Consider the following 23,161-nt stretch of genomic DNA (forward strand, 5'->3'; position numbering starts at 1 on the left):
AGAGGATTCAGAGGCAATCTAATGGAAGTGTTGAATATGGTGATGGGTGAGTTCAGATCCGGGGCTTGTCCATTCAGGAGGGACATTGTGAAGAGCCACTTCTGACAAACGGCAGATCTCCATCCTCACGAAAAGGAATGTCACGTTCTGTGGTTCAACTTGAGCATTCTAGACTGAGAGTGATCGATTTTTTTGAGAGGTGAAAGGAAATGGAGCCAAGACAAGTCAATAGATCTGAGATATAGCTCAGGCAGGGTGGAGCAGATTCCTAGGGTCTGTTCTCTGGGTTCCTGGATGAGTTCCTGTTCCTCCAGGTTGGTAATCAATTTGTTTGAAGACAATATTAATATTGGCCACACTAGAATGGACAAACCTCCATAAATGCACTGGAGTCTCCAGGAGTTAGAGTGGTGACTGGTAATGAGCTTAGAGAAAAACATATCAGGGTGAAGGGGGAGAATGGGTCTGGGAGGGACTGGGGCACAAGAATAATTGGATAGCTCTTTCAAACTGTTGGAAAAGACTTGATAGATAGAAAGGTCGCTTTCTGTACTATACAATTCCATCAATGAGGAATCTCTTACCTGAATGTGAATGTGAGATTTGGTGCACTCACTGATACATGAGAGATAGCAATCTCCTGGGAAGGTGAGGAAGTGTGAAATTCCTGATGGTTGCCATGGCTATGATTTGGATGAGAATATAGGAGGCATTGTGAGTAAATTTGCAAATGATAACAAGATTGGTTGTATAATGGACAGTGAAGTAAGTTATCGAAGATGACAAAGAGATCTTGATTAATTGGGTCGATGAGCTGAGGAGCGACAGATGGAGTTTAGAATCATAGAATCCCTACAGTGTGGAAACAGGCCATTTGGCCCAACAGGTCCACACTGACCCTCTGAAGAGTATTCCACCCAGACCCATTCCCCTACCCTATTACTCTACATTTCCCCCGACTAATGCATCTAACCTACACATCTCTGAACACTATCGGCAATTTAGCATGTCCAGTTCACCTAACCTGCACATCTTAGGACTGTGGGAGGAGATCTGAGCACCCGGAGGAAACTCATGCAGACACAGGAAGAATGTGCAAACTCCACACAGACAGTCACCCGAGCCAGGAATTGAACCTGGATCCCTGTGAGGCAGCAGTGCTAACCACTGAGCCACCACGCTGTTTAATTTGGATAAATGCGAGGTATTGCATTTTGGTAAAACAAACTAGGGCAGGACTTATACAATTAATGGTAGGGTCTTGAGTTGTGTTGTAGAAGAGAGACCTGAGGGTTCAGGTAGCAGGTCAGGCAGCATCTGAGGACCAGGAGAATCGATGGTTTGGGCATAAGCCCTTCATCAGGAATGAGAAGATGAAGGCCTTATGCCTGAAACATTGATTCTCCTGCTGCTCGGATGCTGCCTGACCTGCTGCACTTTTTCAGTGCAAGACTTTTCAACTTGGAGGAATATGGGCCAAATGCAGGCAAATGGGACTAGTTTAGTTTGGGAGCATGGACAAGTTGGACCAAAGGGCCTGTTTCCATGCTGTATGATTCTATAACTCTACAGACTCTTTTCAATTGCAACTCATTTCATAATCCATATTTGAGAAGGTTACAAGTCACATGACACCAGGTTACAGTCCAAAAGGTCAGATGCAGTGACTGGTGTCACGTGACTTTCCTACCTTGTCCACCCCATTCCAACACTGGCACCTCCACATCATATTTGAGAAGATCATGAAAGGACAAAGATTGTGCTGACAACTAATGAACAATATCTGCCCCCCTCGTGAATCTCCCACATACCCATTTAATGTTGGGAATAATTTCTAGGGAAAGTTATTACAGGTGGGAGAGAAACAATGCAGTAGCCTCATCAAGACAAGCACACTTCGTTGGCCATCAGGTTGCAGGACTCTAACTGAATAGCGCAGCTCTGTTCACTCCAGTTGGTAAGTTCAGTGTCAAATCTGGTGTAGGAACTGAGTGTATGAAAGACTGGATAGATAAAGGCGACAAGAGAAAAACAGAATAGAAAGGCAATTGTATTTTATTAATTTAAAACGTTTTTACTTTTTTATTACTTTTTAAGGTTCTTGAATAACTAAAACCTGAAGGTGAAACTACACACATATCATAGTTAACTTGCAATGCCAGAGAGGCTGACTTTCAATTATTAACACTTTCCACATTGTTAAAAGGTTATGCTGACTTGATATAACTGTATGTTCTGTGGCAGGATTACCTGGGCGGCTGCAAATACAGCAACTTCACATGGTCAGTACATTTCTGGTGAGGAAGTCAATAAGATGCCTTTTCTGTGAATCTATCAGTGCAACAGGGTCAATTTCTGGATTTCTATATTTCTTCACTCTTCTTGAAGTTGCTGTGATATTTGCACATAAATATGAACAGCAACTTTAACCACCATGTTATTTTGAAGGCAGTTATTGGACAATAATTCAATGAGGAAAAGTATTTAATAATAACACAACTGAAATGTTTTTCACAGCTGACTAAAAGTTGTATACAACTTTTCTCAATTGCGCATTCTTACCATTACAGTTCACCAAAAGAGGAAAGGAGTTTGCGATTCATGGCACAAGAGACCACTGATTTACAATCCTCAGAACAACACAATCAGTTGGATTTATGCTTCCTTGGCCGTGACCAGGCTTGTGGATTAATCACAGATTTGAACAGCAGCCCCAGTAATTGTGGCAAAGTCTCTCAGTTACTCGAGGACAAGACCCCTTGTATCACAAGATGTTCTCCAGAGATAAGGCCCGAAAGGCAGCTGAGTTTGGACAATGTTGGGACATTATGGGGAGAACTGTCCCAGGACTCAGCAAGATTGACACAGGAGACAAAAGAGTTTCCCAGCAAGACATGTTTGACCAGAGTAAAGTCAAACCCCTTTTCCACCATGAGCCAGGATATTGAACACCCCATGGAATCACTTAAAGTTAAGCAGTACAACTTCTTTTCTTTGGAAGATCTATTGAATGTCTCATCCAGTGGCTCTTCCTCATCCAGGTCAAACAGTTTACCACAAACAGGAAAGACCTGGAACTCCTGTCATTGGGAATCCACTCAGGAAGAGAACCCCAACATTCTTGAAGACCCAGAGGAACAATATTCCATGCATTTCACTTCCCCTGCCCACTTCGAGTCCACTTATTTCACCGAAGATCCTTATTTCTCACCTCCCAACTCGGCTCAGCTCCAGGAGAATCGCCTCTCGTACTTGGAATCCCCCTGCCATTATCTCGATAATCTGAACCCAATCCAGAGTCGATCCGAGAACGATTACAGTGAGCTGCCGTTATTCCCGGGATACATGGAATCTGCTCTGACCCAGCCACCAGAGGAAGAAGATCATCACACTGCCGTTGGAGTAAAGGAAAATCGTAAGTAGGAATCCCAACTCTACAAACAAAAATCATTAAATGTAAAGCTGTTTGACTATCTAAAAGCAATAACAGGTTAACCTATGTCCTTAAGGACCTGCTATTCCTGCCTCCTCAAGCCTAATGTAATTGACTCTTACCTATCCTCTTGAAACAGACTTAGAAAACCAATCGTTTATATCACTAGAGTACTGGGGGAGGACCGCCACCACCCAGGTCACACAGCTGATATCTATAGGTTACACACATTCTTGTTTCTGAATCCAAGATATGTGGGTGATGAGATGTGAACACATAATCCAGGCTACAAACCCAGTGCAGTGCTGAGGGTGTGCTGCATTATCAGAGGTGCCATGTTGGAATGAGATATCAAACCAAGATCCTCTTTGCTCTCTCCAGGGTATGGGAAAGAAAAATCTCACTCCACTGTTGAAGAGCAAGGGAGTTCGTAGAATCCCTATAGTGTGGAAAGAGGCAATTACATCTGATTTTGCTTTTTCTCTTTCGAACTGCAGACTGAACTCTACAGTAGTATGATCGCTGTCTCCTAAGTGTTTCCCTGAAGAAGGGCTAATGCCCGAAACGTCGATTCTCCTGTTCCCTAGATGCTGCCTGACCTGCTGCGCTTTTCCAGCCACACATTTCCATCTCTGATCTCCAGCATCTGCAGACCTCACTTTCTCCTCAAAGAGGCAATTCAGCCCATCGAGCGTGCACCAACCTCTGAAGAGCATCCCAGACAGACCCAGCTCCCCGTCCCCCATCCCAAAAGAGCAAGGGAGTTCGTAGAATCCCTATAGTGTGGAAAGAGGCAATTCAGCCCATCGAGCGTGCACCAACCTCTGAAGAGCATCCCAGACAGACCCAGCTCCCCGTCCCCCATCCCAACACCACCCAACCCAATAAACTCACATTTCCCATGGCTAATCCATCTAGCCTGCATATCCCTGGACACCGGACAATTTAGCATGGCCAATCCACCCTAACCTGCACACATTTGGACTGTGGGAAGAAACCAGGGCACCCAGAGGAAACTCATGTAGACACAGGGAAAACGTGCAAACTCCACAGAGACAGTTGCTCGAGGGTGGAATCGAACTCAGCACTCTGCCTCACAGTGCCAGGGATCTGAGTACTGGGAAATAGATAGGGCACGTCAGAAAAGCAAGGTCACTGTGATCATGGGGGACTTCAATATGTCGGTGGACTCGGTGAATAATGTTGCTGGTGGATCCAAAGAAAGGGAATTTGTGGAATGCTTACAGGATGGCTTTGTGTAACAGCTTATGATAGAGCCCACAAGGGAACAGGTTATTCTGGACTTATTGCTACATAATGAGCCAGACTTTATAAAAGATTTTAAAGTAAGGGAACACTTAGGAGGCAGCGATCATACTACTGTAGAGTTCAGTCTGCAGTTCGAAAGAGAAAAAGCAAAATCAGATGTAATGGTGTTACATTAAATAAAGGAAATTGCTAGGGCAGGAGAGAGGAACTGATGAAAATTGACTGGAAGCAGAGCCTAGAGGAGAAGACAGTAGAGCAACAATGGCAGGAGTTTCTGGGTGTAATTGAGGACACAGTACACAGGTTCGTCCCAAAGAAAACAAAGACTATCCGGTGTGTTTGTTTGTGTGTTTGTGTTTGTGTGTGGGGGGGATGAGGCGCATGGCTGACAAAGGAAGACAGGAAATGTATCAAAGGAAAAGAGAGAGCCTATAAAGTGGCCAAGAGCACTGGGAAATTAGAAGATTGGGAAGACTACAAAAACAAACAGAGGATAACAAAGAGAGAAATAAGGAAGGAGAGGATCAAATATGAAGGTAAGCTAGCCAGTAATGATAGTAAAAGTTTATTTCAATACATAAGAAACAAACAAGAGGCAAAAGTAGACATCGGGCTGCTCCAAATTGATGCAGGAAGGCTAGTGGTGGGAGATAAGGAAAGAGCTGAAGAACTTAATAAGTACTTTGCGTCAGTCTTCACAGTGGAAGACATAAGTAATATCCCAACAATTAAGGAGAGTCAGGGCAGAGTTGAGTATGGTAGCCATTACAAAAGAGAAAGTGCTAGAAAAGCTAAAAGTCCCGGATGATTGGAAGATCGCTGTTGTAACCCCTTTGTTCAAGAAAGGGTCAAGACAAAAGATGGAAAGTCATAGGCCAAATAGCCTAACCTTGGTTGTTCGTAAAATTCTAGAATCCATCGTTAAGGATGAGATTTCTAAATTCTTGGAAGTGCGGGGTCGGATTAGAACAAGTCAACATGCATTTAATAAGGGGAGGTCGTGCCTGACAAATCTGTTAGAATTCTTTGAAGAAGTAACAAGTAGGTTAGACTAGGGAAACCCAGTGGATATTAGCTATCTAGACTTCCAAAAGATCTTTAATAAGGTGCCTCACGAGAGGCTGCTAAGTAGGTTGAGGGCCCATGGTGTTCGAGCTGAGCACCTGGCATGGATTGAGGTTTGGCTGTCTGAAAGAAGGCAGAGAGTTGAGATAAAAGGTTCTTTTCAGAATGACATGTGGTGTCTTGTAGGGTTCAGTATTGGGGCCGCAGCTGCTCACTTTATATTATTAATGATCTGGATGAAGGAACTGGGAGCATTCCGGTGAAGTTTGCTAAAGATACAAAGTTAGGTGGACAGGCAGGTAGTACAGAGGAGGTGGGAAGGGTGCAGAAAGATTTAGACAGTCTAGGAGAGTGGTCCAGGAAATGACGGATGAAATTCAATGTGAGCAAATGCAATGTCTTGCACTTTTGGAAAATACAGGTATGGACTATTTTCTAAATTGGTGAGAAAATTCATAAGCCAAAGTACAAAGGGATCTGGGAGTGCTAGTCCAGGATTCTCTAAAGGTTGACTTGCGAGTTGAGTCCGTGATTAAGAAAGTGAATGTAATGTTGTCATTTATCTCAAGAGGGTTAGAATCTAAAAGCAGCGATGTGGTTCTGAGCCTTTCTAAAGCTCTAGTTAGACTCCATTTAGAATATTGTGTCCAATTTTGGGTCCCACACTTCAGGAAGAACATACTGGCACTGGAGTGTGTCCAGCGGAGATTCACACGGATGATCCCTGGAATGGTAGGTCTAACATATGATGAACGGCTGAGGATCCTGGGATGGTATTCATTAGAGTTTAGAAGGTTGAAGAGAGATCTACTAAAAACTTACAAAATAATGCATGGCTTAGACAGGGTGGACTCAAGAAAGTTGTTTCCGTTAGGTGGGGAGACTAGGACCCACGGGAACAACCTTAGAATTAGAAGGGGTCAATTTAGAACGGAAATGAGGAGACATTTATTCAGCCAGAGAGTGGTGGGCCTTGGAATTCATTGCCATGGAGCACAGTGGAGGCCAGGTCATTAAATGTCTTCAAGGCAGAGATTGATAAATTCTTGATCTCATAAGGAATTAAGGGCTACAGGGAGAGTGTGGGTAAGTGGAGTTGAAATGCGCATCGGCCATGATTGAATGGCAGAGTGGACTCGAAGGGCCGAATGGCCTTAATTCCACTCCTATGCCTTATGGTCTTATGAGTCACCATTCTTCCCAATGTCATCACCACTATTTATCCTGCAACTTGCATCAATGAAAGAGCTGAATATTATCACAGTGCGAGTTCCTTGCGTACAATTTCCTTCAGTGTCACTTGGTCAAAATCCTGGAACTTACTCTCTAACAGCATTGTGGGTCTACTTACCCCAAATGAACCACAGCCATTCGAAAAGACAGCTCGCCAACACCTTCTCAAGGGTAACTAGGGACGGGCAATAAATGCTGGGCAAGCCAATGACATTCATCATTAAATGAGAGAAAAAAAAAGTTGCTACTTTTCCTGCAGAAACGACATCCTTGGCTGTAAAGTATTGTAGGGGTTGCAAAAGGTGCTATAGAAAGGCAAGTCTTTGTTCTGAAACTGTGTGCTCAAGACAGCAGGTGATGCCACCAGTGGCAGTGAAGATGTGGAATAAATGTTGGCCTTGACTCTCCCATCTGAAGAATAAATGAGAAAGAAACAAACAGAGTAAATGCTGTACACTGTTCATGTGTTCCACTTACTGGTGCCTCTGTCATCTCTGGAAACCTACACCCTTTCTCTGATCTTCCATTCTGATTACACCTTTACACACATGAACTGGACAGAGAGAAATGAATGAAAGGAACCTGCATTGATATAGCAACTTCCACAACCTTAGTACATTGTAAGCTAAGGGGTATTTTGTGACATCTGGGGCTGGTTAACTAATGAGGTCTGGGATGTGGTTCAAAATGATGCGTCACTATGGGATTGGATTCTCACTCTAGTTGAAATAGCCTCAGATCCTGTCTCCTCACCTTTAGCCAGAGTAAAATCACTGTATAACCGTGGTTTATCAACCCTTAAATAATTGAGAATGCGACTTGAAGCAGTTGGTGAAAATCCTGGTGTAATGTAAGAAATAACAATCCAATTTCAATCCTTACTCAAAGGCCTTAGAGGGCCAGGGATGAATACGTAAAAACCACATCAATCACAACTCTCATAAAACCATATGCCATCAGAGCAGAAGCAGTCCATCGAGTCTGCTCTGCCATTCAGAGAGATTATGGCTGATCTGCTAATCTTCATTTCCACTTTCCTGCCTTTTCCCATAATCCTGACCCCCTTCTTGATTAAAAATCTGTCTATCTCAGCCTTAAATAAATTTAATGATCCACCTCAACAGGTCTGTCTGACAAAGAATTCCACAATTTCATTGCCCTCTCCGACAAAAGAAGTTCAGCCTCATCTCTGTCTTAAAGAGTGCAGGCTTGAATTGGGCACTGCCACTTGACTGTGACTCAAACAGTGATGCTCAACACGGCAGCCCCAAGGTTTGAACTGTTCCACAGTAACTGATAGAATAGCATGACCCATCATTACACTGAGTTCAAATGGTCAAAACAAAATCTTAGATATGATCGAACAGAATCTGTGTCTTTTTCAGAGATTTGCAGTAATTCTCCAAACCATGTACTTTGATTAAGTATTGAGTAAACTAGACTTCCCCTTTCATTTTTGTTTCCCAGATTCCGATGAAGAAACTCCTCCTCCTCTGCCAGAAAGAACCCCTGAATCCTACATGCTCCCAGATAACCCCGGTAAGTGGATCACAGATCTCTCCAGAGGACCCACATTACAACTCAGAACAGAAGCAACTGTGAGGAATTTCCAGATCATTGGGGGGGGGGGGTCAGATCATGAGCTGGAAAGTTCCAGAATGATTTATTCATGTGATTCAGGTAATTGGGGGGGGGGGGGAGAACACAACAGAAAAGCAGAATATTTCTTAAAAGGCATGAAATTCATATATATTGATGCTTGGAGAGAGAAATGGGGGGGGTGTACTCCCCATGAGAACAGGGAATGTTAGTACACAGGTATAGCAGGTGATTTGGAAAGCAAAATGCTTGTCACCCTTTATTGCAAAGGGCATTGGAGGACAAGAGTAAAGAGGCCTTGCTGCAATTGGACAGGGCTTTGTTGAGGTTACACCTGAAGTACCATGAGTAGATATAAATGTGTGCAAAACATTAAGAGTTCCACAGACAATCCACCTCTATCAAGTCATATAAAGACTATTTATACTTTGAAATATTTCACAATTGAAAAAAAAGGGTTTGCAATTTCCATTAGCATTTGTTGACACAATCTGAGGGTTATCATTATGATACTGTAATGATCCCAGCTGATGTCATTATGGGATAAATCAGATCCCAGATGAAATTTTATTTAGCAAAGTGGACTTACATCAAAACATAATCACGCAATGCTGCAATGTACTTTTAGCAATTATACAGAGATTTATTCTGCAAAAGAAGTGAAGATAAAATAGAATAAATGAAGCTTTTTAACAAATAACACAATTTGAAAGATTTTGAAATACGCAATAAAGCATCCAATATTCCACCTATTCAACACCATCACACTACAGAGCAAGTTCATTTCCCTACCACATCTATAGTTTTTGAAAAGCTTTGTGCAATTCTGGTCATCCTGGTAGAGGAAAGATGTTGTGAAACTTGAAAGGCTTCAGTAAAGATTTACAAGGATGTTGCTGGGGTTGGACTGTTTGAGCTATGGAGAGAGGCTGAAGAGGCTGCGGCTATTTTCCCTTGGAAGGTGAGGGGTGACCTTATAGAATTTTATAAAATCATGAGGGGCATAGAAAGGGACAATAGCCAAGGTAAAATAGAATAAATGAAACTTTTTAACAAATAGCACAATTTGAAAGATTTTGGAACATGTAGTAAAGCATCCCATAATCCCCAGAATAGGAGAGTTCAAAACTAGAGGGCGTAGGTTTAAGGTGACAGGGGAAAGACTCAAAAGGGACCTACGGGACAACTGTTTCATGCAGAGGATGGTGTGTGTATGGAATGAGCTGCCAGAGGAAGTGATGGAGGCTGGTACAATAGCAATATTTAAAAGGGATCTGGATGGGTATATGAATAGGAAGGGTTTAGAGGGATATGGGCTAAACGCTGACAAATAGGACTAGATTAATTTAGGATATCTGGTCGGCATTGACTAGTTGGACTGTAGACTGTAGAGCCTGTTTCTGTGCTGTACAACTCTATGACTCTATCTTCCTTAACTGTTTCTTTCAATTCCTAGTTTTGAAGGGTTGAGAGCCTCTTCGTTGAGTAGCATAATTGAGCTTAGACTTTCTCAGTGTTGAATGGCCTTTACAAGATCCTAACCAAGCATTTCTGGTCTGGGACTTACAAAGTAAAACCCTAACACTGAGGTAACATATTTCCCAACTTTTCTGAAGTCTCCTTTCAATAGGGAAACCATTTCATACATCTTACTTCAATCTGTATTGCTATCGACTGAAACCAAAATCTTTCCCAAGTTTGTCCCCTGTACAATGCAAAGAAGGTCAATTAATGATTGATTCTAACTCAACACAAGCTCGTGTTTTCACTGTTTCCTCTGTTCATTTGTAAATCATTCCCAATGCAAACAAATTCACATTACCATTTCTGGAACCCTCTCTCTTTTACTGGTGTGATTAATTATGGGGAGGTGATGACCTAGTCATATTGTCACTGGACTATTAACCCAGAGACCAGGTAATGTTCTGGGGACCCGGGTTCAAATCCTGCCACAGCAGATGGTAGCTTTTGATTTCAATAAATATCTGTAATTAAGAGTCTAATGATGACCATGAGGTGATTGTTGTTGACCCATCTGGGTCACTAATGTCTTTTAGGGAAGGAAACTGCCATGTTTACACGTGACTCCAGTCCCACAGCAATTTGGTTGACTCTTAACTGGCCTCTGAGCAATTAGGGATGGATAGAAAATGCTGCCTGACCAGTGGTGCCCTCATTCCATGAAAGAATAAAATAAACGTTACTTACTCTATCCAGCCTTCTCCTTTATAAGGAGAACAGTCCCAACTTCTTCAGTCTATCTACATAACTGAAGTTCCTCATCTGTGGGACCATTCTTGTAAACCACTTCTGCCCTCTCTCTGATGCATCCATATCCTTCCTTTAACGTGGTGACCACAAATGTTCACAACACCCCAGCTGAGGATGAATAAGTGGGTTGTACAAGTTCAACATCACCTCCTTGCTCTACGCCCTATTAATAAAGCCAAGAGCACAATATGCTTTATTAACTGCTCTCCACCAGTCCTGCCATCTTCAGTCATCTGTACACATAATACCCAGGTTCCTCTGCACCCGCATCTCCTTATTTTGTGTTGACTTTCAATGTTCTTTCTACCAAAGTGCATCCAAGTCTCACATCTCTGTCACCTATCCGCCCACTCCAGCAACTTGTTAATGTTCTTTTGAAGTTTCACACTATCCTCTTCACAGTTTACAATTCTTGTAAGTTTTTGTCATCTGCAAACTTTGGAGTTTCCTCCAAACATCATGATCTAGATCATTAAAAATATCAGGGAAAGCAAGAGTCCCAATACTGACTCCTGGGGAATTCCCTTACAACCTTCCCCCAGACCATTGACCATTACCCTCTGTTTCCTATCACTCAGTCCATTTTGTATCCATGTTGCTACTGTCCCTTTTATACCATGGATTCTAATTTTCCTCACAGGTTGTATCACACTGTATCAAACACCTCATTATCCTCATTGAGCCTTTCTGTTGCTCTTCAACAAACTCCAGTAAGTTAGTTAAACATAATGTCTTCCTTAGAAATTTGTGCTGACTCTTCATAATTGATCTACCTTTTTCCATGGAACTACTAATTCTATCCTGTGTAATTGTGTCCAGAAACCCCCCATCACTGAAGTTGAACTGACTGGTAATTGCTCAGCTTATCTTGACAACCTTTCTTGAACAAGGCAGTAATGTTTGCAATTCCCCCATTATGGTCACTATCCCAAAAGTGCTCGCCCACTGATACTTCAACTGCTTGACCAGCTTCATTCCCTGGGATTCGGTCTAGCACTGCCTCATCTCTAGCTGGACTATCTGCATAATGGCACAAATAGCTCTTCCAGATACTGGATTAATACTTCCACTCTGAAGAGGCAGTATCAATGAGGATCTTTTATTTTGAATAATAAAGTGACAGCTATATTAGATACTCAGAACCTTATTTCATGTCATTGTAGTTCCTGAGGCCTGCCTATGGTGGCTACTGCATGAATTGGGTTGGAGGATGTCAAAGCAAAGAACTGGCACATGGGGATTTATGGGTTAGCTCTAAGTTGGCACAGGAGTTTAACAGGCCAAGTCGGTAATAGAGAGTTATGTATTGGAATGGAGGGTACAAGAGGCCAAGGGGATGGATAAAGAGACATACCTTGCTACAGAGGGTAGGAGGGGCCATGGGAGATGGGTGAATGGACAGAGCTCTGCTTGGAATGGGGCATGGAAACTGTGCAGGGTAAGAGGGAGGTGAGATCAAGAGCACTTTTTTTTTGTTGTACTGCTGGTCTTACAACTGGGATGATATTGCAAGGCACTGCTTTTCAAACAGGCTCCTCTGCCTGTATATTGTTTGTGGAAGGAGAGTGTGGAGCTAGAATCATGTTAACAACTTTCTCCCAAGAACAAAAATCCAATGGCTCAGGGCAGTTTCTTTTGAGTTGGATCTACAGAGATGGAAAATTTCCAAATGCTATGTTCCTGGTTCAGGAATAAAAATTCCGTGTTGGTCTTCATATATATGGAAGGATTCACTTGAATTAGAGATGAAACAGCAAAGATTCATTACATGGCTCCCTGGGATATAGGGCTATCAGACCCGCTGAGTAAATCGGGGCTTTATTCTCTGAAGTTTAGAAGAATGAGAGAAAATCCTGGAACTCCCTCCCTAAGTGCATGAACTGCAGCGGTTCAAGAAGGCAGCTCACCCCCACCTTCTCAAGGGCAACAAGGGACAGGCAATAAATGCTGGCCCAGCCAACGATGCCTGTCCCATGAATGAATCTCTTTAAAATCTCATTGAAATTTTCAAGATTCTGAAGGGGCTTGACAATGTTAATTCTAAGAGGGTTTCTCTACAGACTGGGTAATCGAGAACCTGAAAGCATTACCCAGGGTGAGAGGCTGATCACGTAAATGAGATGAGAAGAATTTTCTTCAGTCAAAAGTGGGTGAATTTTGTATTCTTTGGAAGGCTGTGGATGCTCTGTTTTAAATACATTGAAAACTGAGACAGATTCTTGGTCACTCAGGGAATCGGGGGATATGAAGAGTGGGTGGAAAAGTAGTTATAGCCAAAGATCAGTTCTTGAAAGTGGCACCAGGGTGGTGAAGAAGGCGTTTGGCACAGTTGCCTTTATCGATCAGAGTTTTGAGTACAGAGGTTGGGATGTCATGTTGCAATTGTCCAGGATATTGGTGAGGTTACTTTTGGAACACTGTGTACAATTCTGTTCGCCCTGCTATTGGAAAGATATATTAAGTTGGAAAGGGTGCAGAAAAGAATTACAAGGATGTTACCAAGACTGGAATATTTGAGTTACAAGGAGAGGCTGGATGGATGGGACTTCTTTCCCTCAAACATAGGAGGCTGAGGGGAGACATTATTGAAGTTTATAAAATCATGAGGAGCGTAGATAAGGTGAATAGTCAAAGACGTTTCCCTCGGGGAGTTCAAAACTAGAGGGCATAGGCCTCTAGAGAGCATAAAAGGTGAGTGGGGAAAGATTTAGAAGGGATCTGAGGGGCAATGCTCTAACACAGAGGGTGCTTCACATACGGAATGAACTGCCAGAGAACATTGACGCAGGTACAGTTACAACATTTTAAAAAAACATTTGAAAGGTACATGAATAGGAAAGGTTTAAAAAGATGTGGGTCAAATACAGGCAAATGGGACTAGTTTAGTTACGGCAACTTGATCGGCATGGACCAGTTGGATCAAAGTGTTTGTTTCTGTGCTCTATGACTGTATCGACTAACAGAGCACACTAGATGGGCCAAATGGCCTAGCCCTTCTTCGAAGTAAGAAACTAGCTTACAACTCATCCTATCAGTGCTCAATAAACTACAATTCAGCCAAACTTGCAGTTAATGCACATCATCACGTTTGATTTGGTTTAATTTATTATTATCACATGTACCGAAATACAGTGAAAAGTCTTGTTTTGCATGCAACCAGACAAATCATACAAGGAATGGGGGCAAGGTAAAAGAGATGGAAGATGGTATTGCTAATCAGCGATAGTATCATGACTGCAGAAAGGAAAGCCGTCGAGGAGGGTTTGTCTAGAGAGGATAGATAAATGGACAGCACAGTCGTTCAGTGGTTAGCACAGAAGGCTTACAAGGCCAGGAATCTGGGTTCGATTCCTGCCTCAGGCGACTGTCTGTGTGGAGGTTGTACACTCTCCCCATGTCTCCGTGGGTTTCCTCCCACAATCCAAAAGATGTGCAGGTCAGGTAAATTGGCCATGCAAAATTGCCCAAAGTGTTAGGTGCATTAATCAGTGGTAAATATAGTGTAGGGGAATGGGTCTGAGGGCAAGTTACTCTGAGGAGGGTCAGTGTGGACTTGTTGGGCTGAAGGGCCTGTTTCCATACTGTAGGGGAATCTAATCTAAATCCCCTGGACCAGATGGGACATACCCTAGGTTACTATAGGAAGCCAGGGAAGAGATTGCTGCACTTTTGGCGTTGATCTTTGCATCCTCACTGTTCACTCGCGTAGTGCCAGATGATTGGAGGGTACCAAATGTTATTCCTTTGTTCAAGAAAGGAAAACCCTGGGAATTACAGACCAGTCAGTCTTACGCCAGTGGTGGGCAAAATATTGGAGAGGGTTCTGAAAGACTGATTTTCTAAGTAATCATAAATCCTTAGTTTGATTAGAGATAGTCAGCATGGCCTTGTGAGGGGCAGGCCATGCCTCACAAACCACACTGAATTATTTGAGGATGTTGATGAAAATAGAGCAGTGAATGTGGTGTACTTGGATTTTAGCAAGGCATTTGATAAAGTTCCCCATGGTGGATCCTTTCAGAAAGTAAGGAGGCATGAGATACAGGGAAATCTGGCTGTCTGGGTACAGAATTGACTGGGCCATGGAAGACACAGGTGGTGGTAGATGGAAAATATTCAGTCTGGAGCTTGGTGACCAGTGGTGTTCTGCAGGGACCTGGAACCTTTGCTCTTTGTGCTTTTTATAAATGAGTTGGATGAGGAAGTGGAAGGGTGGGCTAGTAAGTTTGTTGATGACACGAATGTTGGCGGAGTTGTGGAATAGGGTGGAGGACTGTTGTAGTTGCAATGGAACATTGACAGGATGCAGAACTGGGCTGATAGTGGCAGATGGAGTTCAACCTGGAAAAGTGTGGAGAGGTCTTTGATTATGTTGGCTCCTTTCCTGAGGCAGTGGGAAGTGTAATTGTCAGACACAATTGCTGCCCAGACCTGACCAAAGTTAATCATTCCTTGGTTTATTTTCCTCTGATACAGAGTTGGTACCAATTCCTTCAGCATCTCGGAAAATTGGATCATCTTCAGAATGGAGTGGATCTACACAGCCCAGGACCTTTGTGGAATCCAAAAATGTGAAGACACGGAGTAAGGTATTGGTCACAAGCTATGAACTCTGAGTATTGGAGACATAAACAATGCAGCAACTGCAGAAAAATCAGGATCTTTGTCAATGGGGGAAAAAGGCTGAGGTGGCCTGAGTTAGCTTCTAGTGGATGTAAAAAAGAGGAATTCCCTGACAGATTTAATAGTGGGACATCCAGCATTGAATCTGTGAAAGCCCAGCAATTTTAATGCAACCAAGACAGCTGCCTGTATATATAGATGGGGAAAAAGTGAGGTCTGCAGATGCTGGAGATCAGAGCTGGAAATGTGTTGCTGGAAAAGCGCAGCAGGTCAGGCAGCATCCAGGGAACAGGAGAATCGACGTTTCGGGCATAAGCCCTTCTTCAGGGAATGGGGAAGCCAAGTACTCCAGTCCTGTGCTCTTTCTGTCCTGGGAGCTTTTGATGAGGAGAGTGTAGAGGAAGCTTTACTCTGTATTCCAATCCTGTGCTGTTTCTGTCCTGGGAATGCTTGATGGGGACAGTGTGGAGAGAGCTTGACTTTCAGTTTAGAAAAATAAAGGGAGCTTTACTTTCAGTTTAAGAGTTGAGTATTTTCTTCCCAATTACATTCAAAGGCCACTCCAAATTCAAAGTTCTGAAACCTACATCCCTCCAGAACCAGGTCACACTCACTTATTGGCCTAGATTTAACTGGCTATCACCAGGTTACCCACTGTCTGGGCTCCTGCATTTTATTTATCAGTTTCTCTACAACCTTGGCCCTCCCTTCTCCTACACACTCCTCTTGTTTGTCTGTCACCTTTCTTGCTCTGACATGCATTGTTTAGAAATCCCGCTCCAAAGGTTCCTTCCTTCCTGCTTCTCCTTCAGCCTTCGTAAATGTTCCCTCCTGCAGCTATCTTCTGACATGAAACTGTACTTTCTCCACACCTGACCTCTCCTAACCAGTCTATCAGAGCAAGATGAATGTTGCTGCTTCTGGGAACTGTAATTCATTTCACTGCATTGTCAGTAAATCAATTCACTACAGTTTATGATTCATTGCACTGTGTCTTTTTCAGAGTTTAAAGTTGAGAGCTTTTAGATTGGGTGAGTGTTTCAAGCTAATGGTTTAAAATAATTATAATGTTGTAGACAGTTAATTTATGTACATTTTCTTTCTTGACATTACTTTTTTCAAATTGAAAACTGTTTTTATTGATCGCTAATTAACAATTCCTGTAATTTCAGTAACTATTAGTCAAGTACTTCCAGTAACTATTAAGCATCTCAAAAATTGTACTATCTATTTATCATGCAGGAATGAGGTAACTGTTAACCATATGAATAATTCTAGTAACTAGAGTTATATAGTCATTATCCCACAGCATGAAGTCACACAATACATTAGGTCCAGGCTAGTAGCCATGGAACTGTTTGGGATTTCTGGTCCATCTTCCCACATTATCAGATTAGGAATAAAGACTTACTTCCACATGGGATTTTTTCTTTGAAATTTCAGTCAGCTTTCTCTGAATAGAGTGAGAGGAACAGTCACAGCAACTTCCAGATTCCATCATCTAGAAGGACAAGGGCAGCAGCCGCATGGAAACACCACAGTTAAAAGTTCCCTTCCAAGATGTGCACCATCCTGACTTGGAAATATATTGCTGTTCCTTCCCTGGGCCAAAATCCTGGAAATTCCTCCATAACGGCATTGTGGTGTTCCTACATCACATAGACTCCAGCAGTTCATGAAGACAGCTCACCAACACCAGCCCCACCACCACCTCAAGGGTAAATGAGATAGGCAGCAGATGGCACACTTGCAAGAGATACCCACAACAGAAGGATTAATTTTCAAATGATAACATGGCATGATTGTTGTATTTTGAAAAATTTAAGCACATTTGTTGTCACGCGAATTAGGAAATTCATAGTCTTGAACCTTTTTTATGTCACTGTTCATTACAGCTCCCTCCATATTAATTCTTAGACAATCAAATATTTTGGAGAGAAGGAGTGGAATGGATGAGATGGGATCCTTGTGAAAGATCAACTAGTGTCTGCAAAAATCTGGTGTTTAAGTCATTATTTTTCTTTTGTCCATTCACTAATAGATTTTTCTTTCTCCTTTAGAAAGAAAATGTGACACATTATCACTTCCAAATGCAATCAGTGAGTATTATTCTCTCTCCTTTTGTGCATCTCCTCAACACCCTTAAATAAAAGTTAGCAGTGCTCAACTACTATGATGCTGACTCTCTCCCTGTGTCATGGAATAAGACCAGATGGACTACCCAGTATTAACCTGTACTAGAAATGACAATGGCGCAACCTGCCTAGTCAACCCTGCCAAGGCTTCCTTACTAACATTTGGGAACTTGTGCCAAAATTAGGAAGGTTGTCCTCCAGATCAGTCAAGTCAACGCCTGACCCAGTCAAACTCATAGAATCATACCTTACAGATATTGCCCCAGCCTCTTTCATCATTATTCTTGGGTGTATCCTGTCCCACTAGCAGAACAGACTCAACAGAAATGGCAGCCCAGTGATATACCATTGGGAAGGAGTTGCCGTGGGAGTCCTCAACATTGTTTTGGGATCTTATGAAGTCTCATGGCATCATGTCAAACATAGGCAAGGAAACCTTCTGCTGCTTATCACCTCCCCAAGTAATTTTTGAAACAGCACTCCTTCATGTTGAATATCTTTTGGAAGAGGCACTGGCGTAGCAAGAACACAGCTTATACTTTGGGTCAGGAACTTCTATGTACATCACCAAGATTAGCTCGAGTATGAGTGTTAACTGAGCCAGTGGTGGGGAGGTATGAGGTGTGGTGTGGGATGAGAGAAGACACACTGATCACAAACACTGGTCACTGTTGTGTTACATATCTGGGGAGAGGGTACTAACTGAATTCCCTCCTTTCTCTGTGCACTTGCTGGTAGGATATGAACTCAGTCACAGAATGTCTTCACTGAAACTCACCAATTGATCCTGTTTCTCAGTAAATGAATATCTGCAGCATAAAGAAATTAGAGAAATACATAGTGGGCGGTTGTGAATGGTTTTAACCAGTCAGTGCGTACACAGTTGAAATCCATATCCAGGAGATTCCTTGATTATATGTCCTTGTGTATAGTATCTCCCATTGTGTGTTGTGGTCATTCCAGGTGATTCGCATTTATGACTTTCTGCTTTCTTGTTTCTTAAGCATGACTGTCTCTTCATTTCACCTGCAGCCTTGCCCCAGTCTGGACCACTTTCATCACCTGAGACTGACAACTCCAGATCATTAGACGATTCCAACAAGCCTTTTGCAAGGAGCAAGGTGAGGAAGTTTGTCTGTCCCATTACCATGTTTGATCTGTGTCTGTAGGGGACACAGTATTGGGGGCTTATATAAGTCAGTTACATTACGTGATAATTAACTGACATTTTACTTTCTGCATCTTTTGTTGAGGTTTTACTTTCAAAGTAATTTGTGACAACAAGCAGAACTTGGGGAAATGGTTTTGAGGCAAAAACGGAAACTCGGCAGCTTTGGCAGCATCTATGGAGAGAAAACTGGCCTTGTGCGATGCAAAGGTTACTTGCTACTTCTCAGCCTAACCCTAACATTGTCCAGGTCTTGCTGCATTTGAACGTAAGAAGTAGGAATAGGCCTTTAAGCCTGCCCCACCATTCTATAAGACCATGGAAGATCCGTACCAGGTCTCAACTCGTCTTTTATACTAACTCCATATAACACTCAACTCCTTGATATTTCAAACATCTGTCGATCTCTTCTCTAAATACATTCAGTAATCTAGCCTCCACAGTTTTCTGGGGTACAGAATTCCAAACATTCACCATCCAGAGAGAATACCTCCACATCTCAGTTTAAATGACTGTTCCCTTATTCTGTAACTATGTCCCTCACCGACTAGTGGAAATATCTTCTCAACATCGACCTTGTCAAGACCCCTCAAAATCTTGTACATTTCAATAAGATCACCCTTCATTCTTCTAAGTTCTATTTAATGAAGGCCAAACCTGTTTAGTCATACTCAAGTCTACTCCTTTATCCCAGGGAGCAGATGGGAGAACTGTCAGAATGGAAGTATGGCTCCTCATCTCCAAAGGAAGCCTGGTTGAAAGCTCCTGTCAGAAATGAAGAGCTCTCATGCATCCCAAAGCAGAATGGGCAGAGTAGGAACTGCATGAGACTGCCATTCATAAAATCCAGCCCAGTGTTTCAGGACAAAGACCTTTCACTGGAAAGATGGAAAAGATTAGTTAGAGAGTAGCTCATCTCTGACATCATTCTGTTTGTGATGAAGGACACCTGAGATGTTAACTCCGTTTCGCTCTCCACCGATGCCACTGGATTTGCTGATGATTTGTAGTACAGGGAAGGGCCACACAACCTGTCATACTTTGGCTAGCTGTTTGACAGAGCTATTCAAATCAATCCTTGCTTCCTCTGACAGTGCTGCCACTGTTTTTTCTTCACGCTTCATCTGTGACTCTTTTGAAAGTTATTCCTGAACCGCTTTCACAGCCATTTCACACCAATTCTCTGCATTTCATTCATTCTATAAACTAAATGTGCAGAACCTTTTAGCTCCAGCAGGTGGCATCTGTATTAGAGGAGCATGTTCCACCTCAGGAGTTGTGCAGATACAAGATAAGGCTATTCAGCCCCTTAATTCTGCTCTGCCATTCAGTGAAATGGTGACTAATCTATAGCACAACCCCTTTTTATCTACCTTTCCTCCATATCTGTCGCTAAATATCCTCACTTATTAGAAAAATTCAGGTTTTTAGACCATAAGCCGTATGAGCAGACATAGGCCATTCAGCCCATCAGTTGTGCGCCATCATTCAATGCATGATTGATCTGATAATTTTCAACTCCGTTTTCCTTCCTTATCCCCATACCTTGCTGGAAGACTGAACAGCTTTGGTCCCTCTCCTTTAAGGAAGGATACATTATCATTGGAGGCATTCCAGAAAAGGTTCATTAGGTAGATTCTGAATATGGAGCCACTGTCTTATTCCCTCACTAATACAAAATCTGTTTATCTCAGCCTAGAATATGTTTAATGACCCAACCTCAATAGCCTTCATCGATGAACAATTTCAAAGATTTACCCCCTCCCACCCCCGGAGAGAAACCAACCCCCCCCTCATATCTACCTTAATGTGCAACCCCTTATTCTGAAGATGATTCTCTCTAGGCTGTGACTCTCCCATCGAGGGGACAACGTTTTTTGCACCTACTCTGTCAAGTTTCCTAAGAAAGCTGAAACAGAAATTGCTGGAGAAACTCAGCACCTCTGCCAGCACCTGTGGAGAGAAAGCAGAGTTAGCATTTCAGGTCCAGTGAGCATTCTTCAGAACATCCAATAAAATCTTGTATGCTTTAATAATGTCTCCTCTCAGTTTTTTAATTTCTATTGAATACAGGCTCAAGTCACTCAACCTCTCCTCATAAGACAGTGACTCCATATCCAAAATAGACTGAATAAACCTTTTCTGGAATGCCTCCAATGATAATGTGTCCTTTCTTAAAGGTGGGGCCCAAAACTGTTCAGTCATCCAGCTGTGCTCTGAACAATGTCTTGTATAGTTTTAGTGAAACTTCCCTACTTTTATATTCCATTCCGTTTGAAATAAGGAGAGTTCCAAATTTCTACACCCCTTTGTGGTTAACAACTGCTTCCAAACATTGTTGCTGAATACCTAGCTCTGCATAAACCTTGTGACCTGCTCTTCAGAATTCCCTCAACCAGAGGAAACAGTTTCCCACCCTATCCAAACTCATTCTCATTTTAACACCTTAAGCAGATCACACGTAAATTACAATCACCATCCTTAATTTATCAGGCTCTCAAGTTTAAACTTCCTAACAACACTGTGGGTGCACTTACACCCATAATTCAAGGCTGAAGCTTACTGCCACCTTCAAAAAGGGCAATTAGGAGTGGGCAACAAAGATAGGCCTTGCCAGCAGTGTTCACATCCTACAGAAGAATAAAAAAGCTCTGCCAAACCAGCACTCGTCAGAGACAAGCAACTAAACCCCCTAAAAATGCACCGACATAGAGTACAAAGTCATTCTTAGTTCTCGTGTTGGTGGTGGAGTCTAGCGGGTGACAGCTTGTTGCCTTGCTCCCTAGATTAGCTGCTACAATGGTTGAATTGGCAATAGATCTGGTGTGATTTGCAACATTACACCAGCTTTTCTAAAGAACCTTTTTATGATTATCTTTCTTTTTCTCTTTGGCTGTTTGCAGAGTTTGAAAATTCTCCGAAGTATGAAAAAATGTAAGTAGAATTATCTTCATACAATCACTTATGAGGAAAAGCATCATGGAATCACACAGCCAGGAGGCCATACTATCCATCACGACTGTGGCACCTCTTAGAGAGCTGTCCAATTAGTGACCTTCTACTATGCTTTCGTCATTGTCCTGAAAATGTTTTCCTTCTCCAGTATTTATCAAGGTCATAAAATGTCAACTGTGCCAGACAGGAGAAACAGAGCATCAGACAGGCTCACTTTAGAAGTATCTCTGTAAATCTGAAGTCAGCATTAATCTGATCCAATCCCATACTCTTAATTGCATTGTCCATTTTGCACTCTATCTCAACAGAAGCTTGGTGATTACGCAGTGTGCGTGTGCGCTCAATGTTAGCTGTTCATTCAATAGGCGATTGTAAGATTATCTTCTGTACAAACTGGCTGTTTCATTTGCAGTGCCTCAGACTCTTAACACTGAGTTTGAAGGTTTGGGTTCAAATCCCTCTGCACAAATCTCCAGACCGGCACCTTTATTGCAGGACAGAGGGTGTTCTTCATAGTCAGAGGTTCCTTCTCTCAGATGAGACAATAAACCAAGACACCATCTGCCTGCTCAAGATCCCATAGCACTATTTGGAAAAACACAAGGAGTTTCCCACAGTTTCTTGGCCACAATTTGGTCTCTCAGCTGATGTTAATTAAACAGGTTACCTGGCTATTGTCGAGATGTTGTTTGTGGGATCTTGCTGTGTACAATTTTGCGGGATTTCCTGTATTTCAACAGAAGCTACACTTCAACAGTGCTTCATCAGCTGTCATTTATTTTTACTTTACCTGAGGTGGTGAAAACGTCAGCAGGTCTGTTACTGAGAGCAATTTGAGAAGGGTAATTATAGCACATTAAATTCATTTATTTTTCTTTGGGGGAAGGGATGTGGGATTCACTGGCTTGACCAGCATTTGTAACCCATCCTGAATTGCCACTTCAACTGAACAGCTTGCCAGGCCCTATTGAAGTACCAACCATGTTATTTGGATCTGGAGTCACATTTAGACAAGACCAGATAAGATAAGCAGATATCTTTCTCTAAAGGACATCAGTGAATATTTTACAACATTCGATGCTAGTTTCATGGGCGCCAAGACTGAGACTGGCTTTATATTCTGGATTTATTCATTGAATTTAAATTCCACCGGGTACCTGGGTTTCTGGATTACTAGACCATGGCCTAATGGTATTATGCTGTGGTTCTGTTCGCCGAGCTGGAAGTTTTTGTTGCAAATGTTTTGTCCCCTGTCTAGGTGACATCCTCAGTGCTTGGGAGCCTCCTGTGAAGCGCTTCTGTGGTGTTTCCTCCGGCATTTATAGTGGCCTGTCCCTGCCGCTTCCGGTTGTCAGTTTCAGCTGTCCGCTATAGTGGCCGGTATATTGGATCCAGGTATATGTGTTTGTT

General features: G+C 42.5%; 1 protein-coding gene across 2 annotated transcripts in view; it reads left to right on the forward strand.

Moving 5' to 3' along the window:
* Nucleotides 1-23,161, forward strand: part of LOC122563025 (tyrosine-protein phosphatase non-receptor type 22-like) — a 96,945-nt gene that overhangs the window by 67,589 nt on the left and 6,195 nt on the right. For both annotated transcript variants that reach the window (XM_043716337.1, XM_043716338.1), the window contains 7 exons: nt 2,571-3,415; nt 8,468-8,539; nt 15,347-15,459; nt 16,497-16,524; nt 17,554-17,592; nt 18,661-18,749; nt 21,700-21,730. In XM_043716337.1, coding sequence (XP_043572272.1) covers nt 2,571-3,415; nt 8,468-8,539; nt 15,347-15,459; nt 16,497-16,524; nt 17,554-17,592; nt 18,661-18,749; nt 21,700-21,730 — 1,217 coding nt within the window. The remainder of the gene's footprint in view (nt 1-2,570; nt 3,416-8,467; nt 8,540-15,346; nt 15,460-16,496; nt 16,525-17,553; nt 17,593-18,660; nt 18,750-21,699; nt 21,731-23,161) is intronic.

This window comes from Chiloscyllium plagiosum, chromosome 26 (genome assembly GCF_004010195.1).
Source record: "Chiloscyllium plagiosum isolate BGI_BamShark_2017 chromosome 26, ASM401019v2, whole genome shotgun sequence".
In the NCBI taxonomy this organism is placed as follows: domain Eukaryota; kingdom Metazoa; phylum Chordata; class Chondrichthyes; order Orectolobiformes; family Hemiscylliidae; genus Chiloscyllium; species Chiloscyllium plagiosum.